The sequence below is a fragment of the Acomys minous genome, assembly GCF_964271855.1.
Source record: "Acomys minous genome assembly, chromosome: 15".
NCBI lineage: Eukaryota > Metazoa > Chordata > Mammalia > Rodentia > Muridae > Acomys > Acomys minous.
The window spans coordinates 56,339,747-56,360,030 of NC_140497.1; the positions used below are offsets into that span (position 1 = coordinate 56,339,747).

Here is a 20,284-nt window from a genome sequence, read left to right on the forward strand (position 1 = left end):
GGAAGACCACCAGCTCAATGAAGTCTACATCATTGGCAATCACCGCCAGTCAGATACTTGTTCTCCACCAAAGTGATGACTGTATTGACCCCGATCGAGGGACAAGTGGCCTCTTAGTTAGAACGTCCCCAAGCAGCTTTCTTCTCAGCACACACCAGTAGCCTCTGCTTCTTCTGCTTTGTCTCTGGCCTGTTCTTGTGGACAAGGTTAAGTAAGCAACTGGGGAGCTGTTTGCTGGTCCCGGGCCTGGGTGCAATGATTAATGGCAAGAAGTACTTTGAGCCACTTATAGAGGATGGCCCCTTACTGCTGCAGCCTGACGTAGTGGGGCCATTTTTTATTTTTTTTTAATTAATTAATTTATTCAGATTATATCTCAATTGTTATCCCAATCCTTATATCCTCCCGTTCCTCCCTCCCGCTTTTACCCTATTCCCCTCCCCGATGTCTGTGACCGAGGGGGACCGCCTCCCCCAGTATATGGTCATAGGCTATCAAGTCTCATCTTGGTAGCCTACCCACCACCAGGAAGTGGTCAAATATGGGGCACCAGAGTTCACGTCTGAGTCTGTCCCTGCTCTCCACTCAACTGTGGAGCATGTCTTGTCCATTGGCTAGATCTGAGAAGGGGTTCAATGCTCATTGCAAGTATTGTCCTTGGTTGGTGCAGTAGTTTGAGCAGAACCCCTGGGCACAGATCCACCTGTCACGATGTTCTTCTTATAGGTTTCTATGACCCTCTGGTTCCTTCTATATCCCCATTCTCCCATACTTCTCTCACCTAGAGTCCCAATAGGATGTCCTCAAAACTATCACACTCTCCTGGTAAGTGAAGACATTCATGGGACATGCCTCTTGAGCTAGTGTCCAATTATAAGTGAGTATATACCATGTGAGTCTTTCTGCTTCTGGGTTAATTCACTCAGTATGATCATTTCTAGTTCCATCCAGTTGCCCACAAATTCTGGGATTTCCTTGGTTTTTTTTTTTTTTTTTTAGCTGAGTAGTATTTCATAGTATAAATGTACCACAGTTTCTTTATCCATTCTTTGACTGAGGGACATTTACGTTGCTTCCAGGTTCTGGCTATTATGAATAAGGCCGTTAAGAACATGGTTGAGCATATGTCCCTGTTGTGTGGTGGAGCATCTTCTGGGTATATTCCAAGGAGTGGAATAGCTGGGTCTTGAGGAAGCCTTATTCCCAGTTTTCTGAGATAGTGCCAGATAGATTTCCAAAGTGATGTACAAGTTTGCATTCCTACCAGCAATGAAGGAAAGTTCTCCTTTCTCCACATCCTCGCCCGCTGTGCTGTCACTTGAGTTTTTGATCTTAGCCATTCTGATGGGTGTAAGATGGAATCTCAGAGTCGTTTTGATTTGCATTTCTCTGATGACTAAAGACACTGAGCATTTCTTTAAGTGTTTCTCGGCCATTTGATAGTCCTCAGTTGAGAATTCTCTGTTTAGTTCTGAGCCCCATTTCTTAATTGGGTTATTGAGTTTGGTGGTGTTTAATTTCTTGATTTCTTTGTATTTTTGAATATTAGACCTTTGTCAGATGTAGGGTTGGTGAAGATCTTTTCCCATTCTGTGGGCTGTCACTTTCTTCTGTTGATAGTGTCTTCTGCCTTACAGAAGCTTCTCAGCCTCATTAGGTCCCATTTATTGATTGTGTAGCAGGGCCATTTAATGAAGTGAGTGAGATCTCTTTTGGGCTGGATATCCTGGCCGATGCCAAAGTTCTTGGGCCTCTGCTCAAACAAAGGATTGACCACCTTTTGGCCTCCTGTTTCTTCACGGTATCGGGGGCCCGGAGCCACCTTCTTCCGCTAAGTCTTCTTTCCTTTGGGCATCTTGCTGGGCCAGAGGAGAGAGATAACCATGATTTCTTATAATTATGTTTGAAAAAAAATCTACTGTGGAAAGAGCCCACAGCGAACCAGGTGCTGTAAAACTGACAGGGTTTCTGAAATTCAGAATGTTAAGTGTGGCATCTATTGCTTGCTACAAGTGCCTCAGAATGTAATTCAGAATTTGTCAGCTCCCAACTACCTCACTGCCATGGTTTAAACACCAACATTACTGTTATCTTTGTTGCTATCTTAGTTTTAACTAAAATCCATCCCATGATTATTAAATATTAATGCAATGGGCTCTACTTGGTGTTAGGATACAAACATTCTGATCTCAAAAAGACATGTAGTTACAAGATAGTTGCTGCTCAGCATACAAGTATTTAGAATATGTCTAAACCAACCTAAGACTTTAAGAGTAATTTAATGATAGAGACATTAGAGCTAGAGTTTCAACTTTTGGTTTGTTTGTTTTTATGAGACAGGGTTTCTCTATGTTTAGCATTGGCTGTCCTGGACTTGTTTTGTAGACTAGGCTTGCCTCAAACTCACAGAAATCCTGCCTGCCTCTGCTTTCCTGAGTTCTGGCATTACAGGTATATTCCACCATACCCACTTTGGAATTTCAAATTTTAAAATTACATTTATGTATTGATGCTAGTTTGCTTGGTTTGTGGTGCCTCAGCCTCCCAGGTGTCGGCATTAAAGGTATGCGCTACCATGACCGGCCTTGAGGACTCTTCTGTTTTTCCATGAGATGACTTATTGATTGGCTGATTGATTGATTGATTGATTGATTGTGCAGAATAAATCTGGAGATTGATGGTCTAATTTCTTTCATATTTCAAATCTACTAAATTTTAAAGTCTAGTTGCTTTGTTATCCCACTGGGTCCTAGGAATTATGGCTTTTAAACTGCATGCCATCCTGAGGAACAGGATGAAATATTTTATGGTAGTTTGAATAAGAATGGCCCCACGGGCTCAGAGATTTGAATGTTTGGTTCCCAGTTGATAGAATTTTTAGGATGGATCAGGAGGTGTCCTTGTTGAAAGAGGTATGTCACTGTGGATGGGCTTTGAGGTTTAAAAAGCCTATACCAGCCCCAGTCACCATCTCCCCCCCCCCTGTCTCTCTCTCTTTCTCTCTCTCCCCCAAGAATCTGTGGTTCAAATATAAAAGCTCTCAGCTATTGCTGTGCCTGCCTGCCTGCCTGGTGTTGTGTTCCCAACCATGATGATCATGGACTAACCTTCTGAAACTTAAGCAAGCCCCCAATTTGATGATCTCTTGTAAGTTGCCTTGGTTATGGTATCTCCCTTACAGCACTAGAATGGTAGCTAAAACAGATGCCTTTCTGCTAGGTCTCTTCTTCAGTGTGTCCATGCTGTATTATCCTACAAAACTTAGTGGCCATCTGTGTTTCAGATTGACTGTTTCATATTACTGTACTTATATTTATATAACCTCCATTTAACCATGGCTCCAAAGCATGATGATATTGGTGCTGGAAATTCAGACATCAAAAGAGAAGGTGCAAAGAGCTTTATGTGAAAAGTGAAACTAAGATAGGACTTTTTGAGACAAAGAAAGATTATGTAACTTTCATTATGATGCGTTATAATATTCTGTTATTTGTTGTTTTTAAACCACTACCTAACATAAATCAAACTTCAGGGGAATGCTTACCTCATATGTTCTGGACCTTGGCTTTAATACCTAGCACTGCAAAAAATTAGTTTACAATTTAAAATGAAACAATATTGTGAATAATAAGAAAAAGCATAGTGTATCCAGTGTTTGGTGACATTTACAGATTCATGCGTTGTTCTGGACGGGGAATGGACCACTGAGAAGGGAAGCCCTGTAACTGAGAAGGGTGGTAAGGAAGTAGTTTTGGAGGAGCAGACTTTGGATGAGTTCTCCCACATTAGGGAGAACAGGTTCCCTTAGAATTTACTAGTTCAAATATTAATCTCATCTCTAAAATACCCTCTCAGAAATATCTATGGTAATATTGGATCATGTATCTGGGCTCCACAGCTCAGCTAAGATGACATATAAATAAATAACCATCATACAAAGCTAATGCTAATGTTGCTGGTCTGAGTACTTGTTAGACAGAGCAGTCATCTATAATATGTAAGCTCACCTTTTTAACCAGTATTTTTTATTACAACTTATTAACCGAGCATATGTCACTTATAACCCAACTAACCAAAACAAGAGAAAAAGAGGATGAACAAACACAATAACAAAACCGTAAGGATATCAGTTCCAAGGAACGATTCTCCTGGCGTAATCCCCAGGATTTCTTCTGCTAGAACCTGCAGTAACCAGAACCCGGAACCTCAGCAGGAGCCAGAGGTTCAACGCCTTCCCTCAAGTAATTCTCTCTAGGAGTGTCTCTAAGTGGAGTGATGAACAGCTAAAACTATCTGAATTCTCCAACTGCCCCACCTCCAGTTTTTGGCTCATTTATATATCTTCTCCCAGAATCTGTTCACAGAATCTTTTCAGTTGGCATCTTTCAAGCTCCCGCATGAGGTGGTTGATCTTCTAGTGGATTAATGTCACCTGCTCTCTCACAAGACCATTCCGATCCCACACTTGGGATCATAAAAAACAGGTTTATCTCTCCTTCAACAATAGAATAAAATTGTAACATCTTTTCTATCTTTTCATTACTATAAATCATTACTCTGACTCAGAAGTCTACTGAGAATCATTTTCACCAAATGTAGGTTTTTCTCTTCCTCACAATAGCTGACAAGATTAATTATCTGTAGAAAATGGCACTTGATATTATGCAGTATTCCATTGTCCTGCCTACTAAATTCCGTAAGATTGTTCCATATAAAAATATGCAAAGAATAGAAACATATTCTTTATAAAAACATATAATCTACACCCCTTGGCTTTTGCCATTAAAAACACTTAGAAATTCTCTTTTTTTTCTTTTTGTTGTTGTTATTGTTTGCTTTTGTTTTCTGAGACAGGGTTTCTCTGTGTAGCCCTGGCAGTCCTGGACTTGCTTTGTAGACCAGACTGGCCTCAAACTCACAGCAATCCCCCTGCCTCTGCATCCCTGAGTGCTGAGATTATAGGCTTGTGCTACTGCACCTCGGTGAAATTTACTTACTCTTTTTTGTTTATTTTTTTGTTTGTTTTTTCACAACAGATGTGGTCTTGACTGTCCTGGACTCACTTTGAAGACTAGGCTGGCCTCAAACTCAGAGATTCACCTTCCTCTGCCTCCTTAGTTCTGGGATTAAGTAAATGTTTTTCTGCATATTAGTAACTGGTTGTTCTACTAAAGGAAATGATTAGTACTAAAAGAACTAAAGTCCCTTGACAATAAGGATGGTAGTTTCACCTTTACCTTTGTGTTTATAAACAATCTTGTCTTCATCTATGACAGATTTGCCTTAAGTCTAGAGGGATACCCTATAACAGCTTTATTTTAAGTTACAACTCACATGCACTGTTTTCTTATTTCCAGAGTTAAAACCTTTTCAGGAAGAATAACAGCCACTCAGTCATCCAATGACTTTGAATTTCAAGGAAGCCGTTTTTGTGAAAGTTACTCATATTCAGGTGGGACCAGGGCATCTTTGTCAATGTTTCACAGGAACGTAAAGAAAAATTTCATAAGCCACAGAATAGAATCGGAAAGAGAATATCAAACAGTACATTTTTCCACCAAAAATTTATTTTCAATAATGAAAACAAACAGTACAAAAACCGCACCTCCTGATGATCTTAGTTTTGAAAACTCTTTTAAATTTACAAGAGATAAGGATCTCGATGTGACACCATGTCCTTCTGTGCATTTACTTCTTTCTAGAAACCAAATTAAACATGTGGAAGAAAACATAAGAAGAAAAATCCTTGTGAAACCCAGAGCTATGCTAGTAAGGAATGGTGATTATCTGCACCACAGATCTCAGGAACCACTGATTCATAATCAGCATCCTAAAGAAATGGTTACTCCTGCTGAAGCACAAGATACTTTCCTGAACCAAAATGTTATTCAGAATGAAATGATTTCTGAACCACAGTTTACTAGCCACACCCAGCAATTTATTCACATTCACAAAGAGTCAGTCAGCAACCAGCTTGGATTTGCTCAGTCTCTAGATTTTATGAGAGTGCCATTTTCTAACAGCACACAAGACTCCTTCCAGACCCAAGATATACATCATAAAGAAAAGAGCCAACATTTCATTCACATGCCATGTATTGTTGAAACACAAGACTTAACCAAGGACATCGAGTCTGATGGACATTTCAGTGATACCCAATATTCCCTTTATTTTAACGACCCAAACAAGAATAATTATTTAGTCAAAGGGCAAAATAGTGTTTTCCAGAGTGCTGACTTTCTATCTTTAAGTAAAAACTCAATGTCTCTTTCACCTACCATTAAAATGCAGAGAAATAGAAAGATACCAGACAATGAAAGAAAACTAAATCTTAAGGTTCCATCTCTGAAAGCAAAGAAAATATTGTATTCACAGGTATTTCCAATCATAGTATGTCACACTTTAGAAAATAAGATTGAATTAAGATGCAAGAAAAAGAAAATAATACATCAAAGGAAAATAAAGTCAGATACAGCTTTGCATCTTATTTCTGTATCTAAGCTTATCACTCCCCATGTTAAGAAGTATTTCTTAAACCATCTACTGAAGGTCACTCCAGACTTAATAAAATATGAACATTTTCTACAGGAGCAAAATAGGTCACCAGATGCAAAGAAAAGCAATTATTCAAGTTCTACTAATAGAGTAAGCTTGGGTGTTATTGAAAACTTAGAACACTCATTCATGGTCAACACTGATGAACTAGAAGCTCCTTGTTCATTACCCGAAACAAATGGAGAGATTCAGGAGTCTGGTGAGGACTCAGTTCAGCAGACATTTGACCTGAACATTCCAAAGCATGAGGAGCTTTCAGAATCTTTTCAGAAAAAGGTTTCATTTCCCAAAATAGAATCGAACAGAAGAATGAAAGTACAGAAGAGAATACAACATATAGAGAAGGTAGATGAGTTAAAAGACAGTACAGCCAACACACAAAGGTGCTTTGCAAAAGAAAAAATGCAGAAAGCTAAAAATTCAATGGAAATCCTTTTCAACTTTTCAGATATCAATTTACTTATTTCCCTGGGATCCCCAAAGCATGAGAAAAATGAGCTAAAAGACATAAATGTTCAAGTGGCTACAGGAAGCACAAACCTGCAGGAACACAAACCATTAATGACCAATATTACAGGATATGGTAAACCAAGTGACAGTGAAAAGTTGGAATGTGACACTAGAAACAATGAAAAAAATAGACATCAACATGAAAGGATGTCAGATACCTCTCAAAAGACCACGCAGGCTACCATTTTGGAACCCTTTGATACAGAACTATGTAGCACTTTAGAATCCAAGGCAGACACAAAAATAATAAATTGTAGTCCCTCTGCACTAAAGCAAGAGAAACTACTAGGGGAAAAGGAAACAAAGGAAGTAAAGCATACTGATAACTCCACAGGTAGAAAGCCACAAGAGTGTGACAGAGAGAAGGAAAAAAGAGAAACAGCTCCACCGCTGGCAGAAGATTTTAGAGCAATTATATGTCTAAAGCAAAAGGAAGAAAGTGCTCAATTTGAAATGAGACAGATCCATTTGGAAAATAGAATAATTCAAAGCAAAGAAAAAGAAGTAAAGTCACAGACTATTTCTACACAGAAGGTATGGAAAACTAGATCATGTCCTCTGATAGGTCCACTGCAGGATGAGAAATTAAAGCAAAGCACAGACAAACCCACAGACAGAGAAGAGATTGCCGGTCCCATATACTCACCTTCACTGCAAGAGAACTTGCCCATTGGTGAGTATTTAATTAAAACGACAGAATGTGGGGTCCCATTTAGTGGAAAGCCCACTAAGACATTGGATGGTCACAGTACAGAAGGCAGAGAAGACTTGAAAAAGGACTTACGTGCAGTTGCCACAAGACCTTTCAAAGTCAGGAAAAAAACACCAGGAACAAAAAATCCACTGGAGGAGATTAAAATGGTGAAAGAAATGCTTCAAGCAGAACCTTTCGGAGAAGCAGTTAAAGAGGTAGTTGACTCACTGAGACTGGATTCGTTTTCGGGTGCAAATGTGAAGAACAGCACCTCTACAGAAACAGAGCTCCAAGGTTCTGTAGGGTTAGAGGTGTGTCCTCCAACACCAGAAAAGTTAACAGTGGGAGACTTTCTGAGCCAATCAGGAAAGAGTAATGTTCCAAATAGTAGGAAAGATACAAGGGAAACTCGTGGTTTTACCCAGAAACCTTTCTTGTGGTCTTTACATTACTGCATGCCTGTTTTGACTTATTCTAAAAAAAAGAAAGGCAAAAGAAAACTCACAAATATAAGAACAGTGAAGCTCAATATGAATAGTGTGAAACCACCAGCTTCAAAAACATTCAGTATCACAGGCAATAAAAAGAAGACAAAATTCACCATCAAGGCCAAATTTAAAAAGATAAATCAAGTTAAAGCATTTTTATCTGAATGTCAAAACACTGTTTGTTTATCTATCCATAGCAGATTGCAGGGAATATTCTGTCACGCTCAACTAAAGCAAGGAGAACTAGCAAAGAAAACATGTGTTGATTATGTTGCTGAAAGTAATGCTTTCTATGATAGAGAGAAAAACCTTCAAGAAGAGAAACAAATCCCTTTGGTACAGGTAGCACTTCAGCATGGCCGATACCTGCAGGCTGATGCAGATCAAAGCAAGGAAGCTATCTGCAATGAGCCAGACCCATCACCTGTGTCTTTACATCAAGAACAACCTGTTAACAGTCAGAGTGTAAAGTGCAAAAAAGATTCCCTGCAAAGCACTTTGGAGGCCAGCCTACAAATGGATCCCATAATATCTAAAGGATTACAGAAAGCTACCAAAACAGAAAATGACATAAACTTCCCTGTGGTTCCTAAAATTTTATCTCCTGAAACAGGGAACTTTTCACCTGGTGAATTTACAAACCTGACAGATGATGACTTAGAATTTGATAAAAACTCTGAAAGAGAACTAGATTCATATCCTGTAGAAAAAGACTCAGAGACATCAACAAATCTGCAGGTGACATTCCTGCAGTCTTCTGATTCTGTTACAAAATCCTTTGTTTCTAGACTGAAAAGGAAGAAAACAGCACCAAGATCAAAGAAGCAGACACCAGTAAGTCAGAGACAAAGAGCAATGAGGGAAATACCATCACAGACAGTGATGCCACATAAGATGCAACAAAGAAGTGAAAGATTCACAGCAAAGGGTAACATAGCAGGTATCTGTCCAAAACACACTAGAAATTCAAAACCATGGACAGATAAACAGAGACTAAGAAGACTTGGTTATATGCAACTAATGCAAGAGAATTCATCAAAAGGAAGAAATACACACTGTTCAGGTTCTGCTGATGCAAGTACTTTCTCTAGAATGAAGAAGTATAAAAAGGGAAGAAAAGAGAAACGAGGAAATAGCCCTGGCCATATATTTGATATGTATCAAGAAAAAGACCATGACCTTGTTAGATCGGACAAACAACTGAACCCACTAGGGATAACAACCACTCAGCTACAACCACAAACACCTACAGAAACAATTTCATGTTCCACAACATGTCCTATCCCAGGTGAATTTCAATTAGAAATTCTAGAGGGCTGTTTCAGCGTGTTCCCTCTAAAGTTTGGGGAAGTCAAGGACAATGCATTATCTGGAAGAAAATGTGATCTATCTAATGAAAGACAACACAAGAAACAGGCTGAAGACAGTGAAAAGGAAGAAAAGGAACTATTAGTCTCATACTCTAATCCAAATTATTGTGGGGAAATGAAATGTGACTTGATCAAAATGAAAGGCATGAATCAGGAGAAAAAAGTTGCAAATGAAACTTTCTCTTTGTCAAATGCTCCACTGGATGTGAAGATGAACAGCAAAATAGCAACAGGAAAACACTCACCAAAGGAAAAAACACCCCATTCTACACAAATGAAGCCAGAGATAGTGTATCATGAAGAGAAGTTTGCTTCAGATGCCTTCAAAGAAATTTATATTCGGGATAAAGAAGAAAAGGAAAATAATGGTAATGACACACTATTAAAGTCACTCCCACAGAATAGCCAGCATTTTATATTTTGTTCACATCAAAGCAGGGATTTAACATCTCAAAAATTAGCAAAACAAAGAAGGAGGAACATTCTGTTCATTGAGGAACAAGATCTGACACAGCAGAATCAGTCAGCAGATACAACTCAAAGAGAGTATGACACGTATACATCAGGTTCAAAGCTTGTTCCCCTAAAATCAGGAGAACCACAAATAGATAAAACTAAGACTGACAGAACAAAATATGACAGCCCAGCTGATGAGATTCATGCACAGGAACTGAATAGTTGGGATAGATTGGAAAAAGAAAAGCTCAAAAATGATCTACAAGTAACCATCCCAGAGTCTTTGACTATCTCAACCCCTAGTGTACCAAGATCTAAAAGGCAGGGCACGGTGTCTATAAACAAAGCTTTACAAGGTAAAATGTGTTCAACTTGTGTAACTATGAAAGGAAGAAAAGCTTCTGTTTCAAAGGTATTGACTATTGCACAAGGTAATCATAGAAAAAACCTACTTCTAAAAAACTTGAAATCACAGATTTCTGAATTATTAATAAATTCTTGTGTCTTACCTGATAATCTTAATGGAATCAAATTGAAAGACCCAACAGCAGAGAAAAATAAAAGATTGTTAACCCAGGAATTGGAAGCACCAATATCTTTGGCTTTCTCCACATCTATATCTAAAGAGAGAGAGAATTTAAAACTCATGGAAAATGGAGGTGAAATGAGTACTAACTATCTTACTGTTAAAGCAAGTAAGTCAGCAATCTGTCAGACACTTATTACCTCAGGATTTGGAACACCAAAGCAAAGTAAAGCCTTGTCACATTCATCTTTAAATGGCACCTTCTTTTCTCATATGCCCATGTCTCTTGATGTTAACACAAGTAATGGAATAAAAGATAAAGATACAGTGTGCGCAATGGGATTTAGTAGTGAGCTTTATGGCCAGTCAGTACATGAAGAAAGAGCTTGCAGTACACACTACACCAACAAGGACACTACGTCAAATGGCACCAAACACGTAAAAGATCAAGGTGATGAAGAGGACTCATTGATTTCCCAAGATTTCCGTTTTAGTTCCCAGAACAAATTTGCAAGGCCTAATTCTGTACAACCTGTTTTACAACTGACTAATTCAGCAACACGGCCAGAATTAGAGAGAGCTCTATATCATGAGCAAGCACAGCTAGTCAATATGAATAACCTTCAAAGCAGCATGGTAGGTGTAATGTCTCCACTTCTAAATACAGAGGAATCTCAGATTGACTCCGTACCATTTTCTCTACATCTTGGACATGGGGACAGAAGCAATGAGAGAAAACTGAGACACAGCCTGCAGCACCAGAACAAATTGGAGCTGAGAAAAAATGTACAAAACCTAGTGATAGAAGCTAATTTTGACTTAGGGTGCTTTACATCCCCAGTTCAAAAGCTTACCAGAGTAAAACTGGAGAGAAGCAAGATGATAGAGAAAGAAAACACTCTTCCCCAGGTAGTTCTGGAGAAACCATCTAGCCCAAAGCAAGCTGCATGGTCAGGATGCAATGATGCACCTAGAGAGCTAGAAGAAAATGTTAAAGGAGGGCATGACCACTGCACTTTCAAGGACCTTCACCAGCAATGTATGCAACAATGTAAACTAGAAGATTTACAAAGAAAGATGTACTCTGAGTTAACATCCCAGGAAGAAGAAACTAATAACCCTGGGCTAGATACCTCAAGAACTAAAGGAGGAGCAAATGTCTACCATGACCCACAAGACAGTCTACAAGAGGAACTTCCCCTGAAGCAAGGGATGTGGATACCAGGAATGGTTCTCCAGCCTATGAAAAAAAAATCTCATTTCAGAATGACAAATGAACTCATAACAAAACAAGACATCAAACCATTAGGTCCACAGAAGATAAAGGGACTGCAAGTAATGGATAAGCCATTAGATTCAAAGGAATCATTGCTTATTCCCGGGCTTACAGTACAGCAACAAAGTCTTTTTACAGATTCTCTCCTGGGGTCTATTTCCTCTCCTGAAACACATCAGTCCCATACTGAAGATCCAAAAGAAGACATGAAAACATATGAGAAAAACTTAAAGAATTCAACTCAACAGCTGAAGAAACTCTCAAATAAAGAATATATTTCAGAAATGGGTTACATGCCAAGAAGTATTGAAAAACTACTCTTGCTTATTAAAGAACAGGAAAAGAGAAGGAAAAAAAGTAGAGGGGGTCAAAAAATTGAAATAACAGAAGACATAAATATGAGAGCACAATTTAGCAACACAATAAAGAAGAATGGTATGTTCAGGCAAAGATATGGGGCAGAGCCAAAAAGTGTGGCCACACTGCGGAGACAGCAAAAGTGTGTACAAGGGATCAGTCTAGACTACGTTTATACATATAAGCTTATAAACAGAAGAACATCTTTCACACAAAGTATCCTGTATCACAAAAGAATGAAAATGAAGGTGAGGAAGACAACTTCTGGAAGGTTGCTTAACATTACTGTGTCTATAACCCATAGCTACAGAAAGGAGCTAAGACATAGCATTAAGACACAGAAGGAGCTGCTCCAAGTGAAAATTGTGGAAAATTTACTTTGGAAGGGTTTTTGTGCTTCTGGCTATATTGTATCTAAAGTAAAAAACCTTATGGAAGTAAACAAGAAGAAAGACACACCACAAAGACCATATATTCCTCCACAGATAAGTATGAAGAAAATGAATGAAACTAAACTGTTATCTGTGCAGCCTCTTGATAGTTCAATATCAAGCACTATCAGAAAATCAACAAAACATACTATAAAGCAAAAAGAACATCAAATTGTTTTACTAGATATTATCTCACAAAATAAGGATCAGTTAATGACTGGCCAGCAGGTAGAGGATCTGAGATATATCAATGTCCATGGCCATTTGGAAAAAGAAGCATACCATGCCATGTTTCCAGACACTGGAGAAACTGATTACAGTAGGATTGAGGCCCAAAGGCACAGAGCAGGTACAGAATTTGAATTCTCCACTGCACAAAGAATAAAGCAAGGAGTTGTTAAAGACTCCATCAAACATGCATTTTCAGTTCCACTCAGAGGAGGAGGACCCATGAAAATGAATACTTCGAGTTCCAAAGGACGTGGTGCATACTTCATGGAGCTGGATACTTTCCAGAAAAAGACATTCAAGATGCAAGAACTTCTTAAACAAGAAAGTACTTCCAGGGTAAGCTTGGGACCCGTTGCTTGCCCAGTTAGGGAGTCCTTTGACTTGGAAAATACTAAGGTACCTAAGGAAGTGGGAATGTATCATAGCATAAAAAATATTTCCCATCTGTCTGGAAGAGAAGGATTAAGGAAAACTGACACAGAACTAGGTTCCAAAGCACAGGCATTTCTTTGCACAGATCTACATGACCTCCATAAGATAGGCACAGCTCAGAAAGACTATACAAAGTCAGGTCACAGGGCTAGAATTGGTCTGAATTCTGTACTTTGCCACAAGAGGGCTCTTCTCCACTTCACACCAGGCTTGAGGACAGCGAGAAAAGACAGTGGTTACAATGATGTAGGTGCCAAAATGGATCTCAAGGGAGAAGAAGAGGCAAAGCCATCTGACAGTAAATTAAAATTAAATAAAAAGAAAGTGGACATTTCCAAAAACTTGAGGGCAAAACAAGTGGCCATTTTCACTCAGAATAAAGAAAAAATTCTGGATTTTTTTTTATTTTGTGTATTACAACAACTTCAGGCTGAAAATACACAGAAACAAATCTCTGCCAAAGCAGCTCTAAATGCAAAAGTTATTAACACAAAGATAGAAAAAGCTTCAAGTGAAGTTAACATTCTAAGAAATCAATCTCCACATTCAGAAGGAGTTAACTTGCATGCTAAAGGAGGAACAGATTGCCAAGAGAGCGCATGGGAGGCTTTCCCAGTGTCTAACACTCACCCTTTGGTGGATACACATAGGATTACATCACTGCAGGTAAAGAAAGCTTTAAAAGCAGTAGATAATCAAACTTTAAATACAGAAAATAGAGAATGGAAAAAAAGGATAAAAGAACAAAACCAGCACCACCTGCCATTTTCCCCCAAGAATTTGGAGGACCATTTATTATGCTTTCAAAACTATTCCTGTGTCCAGCCACAATTAGAGCCTCAGACAAAGGAAGCATTGTCAGAGACAGGCAATGTGTTCAACATGACAAAGGGAATAGACTTGTCATCTAAAGAGCAACAAAGTATTGGGTATGAAGGTAGACCAGGGTGGATTTTCCCCTCAGTTAGTCCAGAGCAAACAAAAGAACAAGATACTGTGTTGCCTTCAGAGTCAGGCAAAAAAACTATAAAACGCCCATCCCTTTTGTTGTATAAAAGAAAGCAGTCATCTGATGGAGTACAGATAAGTAAGCCAGTGTCAAATGATAGTTCCTCTATGCCAAGAGCTCTGAAAAAGGAACTGTCAAATAAAGCAAGTGAAAAGAAGCAAGAGGTGATGTTTCTACTTAACATGTTCTTACAGTGCCCTTCATTATACATGCAACATTTGCATGAAAATGATAACCAGAATGATAACACAGAACATAGAGGTATAAAAGACACAATATACCCTAAAAGACAATGCTTAAACTTGAAGAAATTGGAACTTCCACTTAGTAGTTCCACTTACTGTAACCCAAGCAATAAGGTAAAACCACAGTATTACAAAAAAGAGAAAATGGTATGTATGAAAGATCGAAAGGATAAACCAGGTTCAGCTGCAATCAAAGCATGTGACCCCCCCATCCCTTTACCTCACTTTCAATTGGATAAAGGAAAAATTGATGTGCTTAGCTCAAGTAATGTAAAGCAAAAGAAAGATAAATCAAGCAAAGAGAAAAATGGCATAAAAGGAACGAAGATGAAGGGAATAATAGACTCTAATATTACCTTAAAGATAGCGGACTCATCATTGCCTCATCCATCCCATGGAAAGAGATTAACTTCACTGTGTGACACTGCAAAACAACAAGGCAGGGTACAAGAAGAACTAAGTAAATCAGACATGAAACCAACAAAATCTTTTATTTCATTACCTTCTATATCGCATACCGGTTTAAATTCAAGATTAAAAGTAGGAAACGATAAGTCAAGACCACTAAAGAGCTGCCTTCCACCACTAAATCCCCTACTCTCACTGAAAGGCAGAAAAGTACCATTTTCAGGGGCATTTAATAGAGAAAATGTAGGCAATTTAATAGAATTAAAATGTCTTCCACAAAGGAAAGAATGTAGGAATAATATACTAGATTTGAAAGATATACTAGGCCTCATACATATCACTCAAAAGAGGAAGAGACCATCTTTTAAATATATGTTAAATGAAAAGGAACCATGGTGGAACAATAAAATACAAAAAAATATTCAGGGCAACAAAACTAATCTAAATGTAGTTCAGAATAAACCTCGGGATTCAGTTCCTTCCTCACCTTATCAGGAATGGGATCCTAAAATAATGGAGGCATACTTACAAGGAATAACCAAGTTCTGCCTTAGATCTCCAGCAATGTTAGAATTCTCACGTACAATAGGAATGTGCCAGGAAGAAACTGATGGTATTTTAAGCAGTATTGGAAAAGCAAAACATATACCACTGAAAGACAGATTGCAGACAGCTTCCAAGGAAGTGATGGATTCCAGGAGACAGAAACAGTCTTCAGCATCACAGGAGTTACTATTTAATGTTGAAGAAAGGGTAAAAAAGATACAGAGAGATAAACAAATTAAAAATTGGAACAAATCTTCCATATATTCTCCTTCTTACTCTGAAATGGAGAAAAGAATAAATGGAGAGGAAACTATGCAAATAAGAACCCAATCTTTTAGTCATCACTCAAAGCTCCAAGAACCATCAGGTATAGGAGAAATAATTTATAAAAAGTCTACCTTTGAACCTGTCTTGAACAGTGTAAAACATTCCGTAGAATATGCAGTCCAGAAAGAAGAGGAGAGTACAAAAACAGAAAAATATATACGTCTGAAAGAAAAATCAAAACGAGGGAAATTCTGTCAAAGTAATAAAGATAAAAAGAACTTGGATCTGGAGGAGACGGAGCAGGGAGAAGGAGGCAGATATGGTCAAGGGCAAGAGAAAAGATATCCAGAAGATGGAGAGAAAAATAAATGGAGCCATACATCTGACACTCAAGGGAACATGAATATCAACAGTATAGAGCCAAGAAAAGCAGACCAAAAAAGGAAAAGCAAAGGGAAAGTAGCTCCTGAATATTTTCCTTCAAAGTCTTCCCATGAATTAGACATCCGAATAAAAAGAGAAGAAGGCACTAAAGAAATCATACAATTAGTACATTCACAAAAACAACAAATCGAGAAGTTGCTTGAAACAGGAAAGTTTGGACTTACAAAGTCATCTGCGGATGATGATAAGTCAAATGTAAAAACAGAGAAACAATGTGAGTCACAGACATGGATGGGTAGAAAAAAAATTATGGATACAAAAGATGTAATGCATCCCAAAGACACAGGTTCCAACAAAAATCAGTTACCACTTTCACATGTATGCAGTATCACTGAGCATTGTGGCCCAAACACAACAGATGAACAGACAAATGTACATGAAAACTTGAGACATGTACAGGAAAGAAAACGCAAACTAGGTGAAAGTTTGACCATTGCATCTTTACTTTACAGTAAGCTAGACACAAAAATCAAAGCCAAGGAAGCAACATGGCTAGAAACAGGATCCTTCTCTCCATACTCACAGAGTGTGGAATCTTCAGATGTAGAAAAATTAAATTGTACATCATTTTCTTTTAATTATGTCATAAGTGATTCCAAAATATCTAGATGCATGTTATATAAAGAAGATGGAGTGAATACATTTGAGAGAATCAAAAAAAATTCCAAAGCCAAACATGTGAACATAAAGAAAGCATCCCCTTCATGTGTACCCAAAATAAAGAGATTTAAAGTGAATCTCGAAGAGCAAAGTAAAATGAAGCAAGAAGGCAGTAAGGAAAAAGTGATGCTTCGGAGAGAAGCATATCCTGTCATCATATCTTCAGATATCTCTAAATTAGGCATAACAAAGGAAGTTGAAACAGAAATAATGCAAAGGCATGTGCCATATGCTGTGCTACAAAAAACATTGCCTATAGAGCAAGTAGGATCAACAAAGGCCATTGATAACTATTCAAAAAAAAGAAAACTACATCCAACATGGGAAGAAGAGGAAGTACAAACCTCAGCCATTGATAGTTTGACACACTCCGGTGCCCCAACTTTCAAGACAAAGATATCTGCACCTCCTCATATGTCCAGTGTCAGTGAATACAGTGCCCTGAGCAAGAAAAAGACTCATAGGTGGAGTCATCATGAAAAAACAAGACATAAACAAAAAAGGGCAAGACACCATAATGTGATTGCAACAAAAAGTGATGTTTCTGCACCATTGCCTTTAGGGCAAGTAGCATCCACAAAGCAAATTGCTAAATGTGCAAAAAAGAGAAAACAGTATCCAGTGCAAGAAGACGCAGAAACCTCAGCCATAGATGGTTCGACATACTCCAGTGACATAGTTTTAAGAGCAAAGATATCTAGACTTTCTCATGTGTTTAGTGTCAATGGGCACAATATTTCAAGGAAGAGGAAGACTCCCCAGAGGAACAATGAAGAAAAGATAGGACAGAAACAAAAAAAGGCAAGACAGTCTAAAATGTTTGCAACGAAGAATGATACTTGCATGCCTTCTGTAGCTCACAATGGACTGTCTCCTCTACAGGATGAGTTTTTTATGACAACATGTACAGGAGACCTCATACGTGTAGGTTCAAATGAAGGCATTATGCTACCTAATGTAATTCAAGCCAACCAACAAGAATTATATAAAGAGGCAAAGGGCAATGTAACAGGTGGCAAAGACAGAATAACTCTGAGAGCAAGAATATCCAAACCTGCACATTTGAATGATGGAATGATAACACCTTTTAATATTAAAGAGCAAAGAAAAGATGTTGAGCAAGGCAAAAGTGAACAAATGATGGTTCTAAAGGAAACTGCTTTCTTGCCTTCTCCATCTTTCCTGAAGTCAGACACTGGGGTAAGTAAAGAGAAAGATATACTAGGAGAAATGAGAGACAAAATGATGCCCAAATCAGTAGATGAAAAGGTAAAGAAATTACCACCATCACATATGCTCACTATCAAAGAGCTGCAGAGAAAAGCCCAGGAAGAAAAACTTATGGGTCTGACAAATACAATTATAGAATTGTCTGTATCACAATTGCAACTCAAGAAATTTTCAGGTGCACAGATGGCTGATAGAGAAGTTTGCGGTGAGACAAAATTACTGAAAGAACATGTGCCACAGAAAGAAAACTTAGGTAAAGAAAAGCATGTGGGTGTAAACCGTATAGTGCATCCCGAGAATATATATTTGACGACCAAAAAATCATCTGCTTTATCTATGAAGAATTTAAGTGCCCTTCAGTGGAAAACTAGAGAGCAAGGGGGGAAGGTGAAAGAAGATGGAAGTGAGCTGGGTGTAGCATTAACTAGGAAATTAACTAAGATAAGCACTGCTATGTCTTCCCAACCTATCCTTACTGTGAATACTGGAATCGAGGAAGTGTGTGCACCAGTGTTAACAGGGTCCTCTGCTTCCATGGGACACTTACAGAAGTCAACTGATTCTGAAGGAGGTATTTACATACAGTCAATTACCAGAGATACTTCAGTTAATCTGCAAAATGAAAAACAACATATGTCAGAAGAAAAAGAAGCTGGAACGCAAATAACAAAAATCCTAACAACTCACAAGTATCAAGAAACAAAGGTGCAGAAACTTAAAGATAAACAATGCTTGGTTTTGACTAAATCTCCTTCATTACCAGATATGACTCATATAAAACTGTATGAGAAAACAGAATTCACAGAACGGAGATGTAGAAACGATGCTTTGCAGAGAATATCAGCTGAAGAAGAAGCTGTACCTAAAGAGGCCATTGTTGGTGATACCATGAAAGATGTTATAAAACAACCGGCATCTCAGAGAGACAAGACATATAGAAAAGAGATAATAGATAGGAGAGGCACAGATATAACTTTGAAATCACGAAAATCACCTCTGTCCCAGAAGCTCCACAGAACAGAACTACATATACATATTAAAGCACCCAAACCAAAGAAACATGATGACAACAAAAGTAAGCCTCGAATTTTAACAAATATGTATACTCCTCAGCCTTCTCCCGCCAATGTTACCACGTGTAAGTCTGTACAAGTAGATGAAGAAAGACTAGAGAGTAAACGATCTTCCCTACTCCCACAAATGGTTCCAGCATTATCAGATGCAGAAAAAAGGACAGACAAAGATGACATGTGTGGTCATGTCAGAAAAGGAAAACAATATACAAAACAGGTAGGAAAAACAGTAGACTTGACAACTGAGGTGCATTGCAAAGGGGCAAAGGCTTCACAAAATTTACATCTTCTTAATTTAAAGGAGCTTGTCCTGAATATGAAGGTTCTGGAGGAAAAAGTATACAAAGATAAAAGTGAACTGGCTGTGGCCACAACACAGACTTTCATGTCCATACCATCAACAGCTTCTAGATATTCACAGGAAAATTTCCAGGAACCAGAATATGCTCAGGAAACAGCAACCAGAGAGCCTGCTGAGGCTGATAGCAACTGTATTGTTAAAGCGACAGAACACGATGTGCTACTGAAACAAGGCAAGCCACAGAAGTCAAAGTACGTGACCACTGCCCAACAAATAAGTGAACATCCACAAGTAGAATCAGAATGTGAGTCAGCTTTCCCAAATCATAAATTTGATCTCACAAGATTAGGTACCATAAAAAGGGAAAAAATGTTGGCCATGTCCATCAAAGGGCAAAAGGTTCAGCCAGAAAAATGTGAGAAAGAACCGTTAGCAAAAATTGGAGATTGGAAGAAGGAAAGTGAAGTCAAGGATAATTTAAATAATAAAGCAAGACCCAAGTTTTCAGTTTCTGTACCAAAGAAATCACTCAAGAAAACACTGATCACACATGATACCCTTGTATATTCAAAAAGATCTGTGACAGAGAGAGAACAGGAAATTGGTTCAGGTAAGTCTGATAAGCCAAAGAAAGATAGACAGAGTAATGCTACAATAAGCAAAGTGCTAACTTTAGAAAATATATTGCTTGACAAACTAAGCATTGTACATTTGAGTAAGTCTCAAGATAAGAAAGAACAAAATGTGATCATGAAAGAGCAAGTCATGTTTCCAT

General features: G+C 38.3%; 1 protein-coding gene across 1 annotated transcript in view; it reads left to right on the plus strand.

The window, feature by feature from the left end:
* LOC311585318 (leucine-rich repeat transmembrane protein CCDC168-like) overlaps nucleotides 1-20,284 on the plus strand; it is a 54,271-nt gene that overhangs the window by 30,280 nt on the left and 3,707 nt on the right. Inside the window, 3 exon segments of the mRNA XM_084760390.1 lie at nucleotides 5,358-9,134; nucleotides 9,136-9,173; nucleotides 9,176-20,119. Coding sequence (XP_084616516.1) covers nucleotides 5,358-9,134; nucleotides 9,136-9,173; nucleotides 9,176-20,119 — 14,759 coding nt within the window.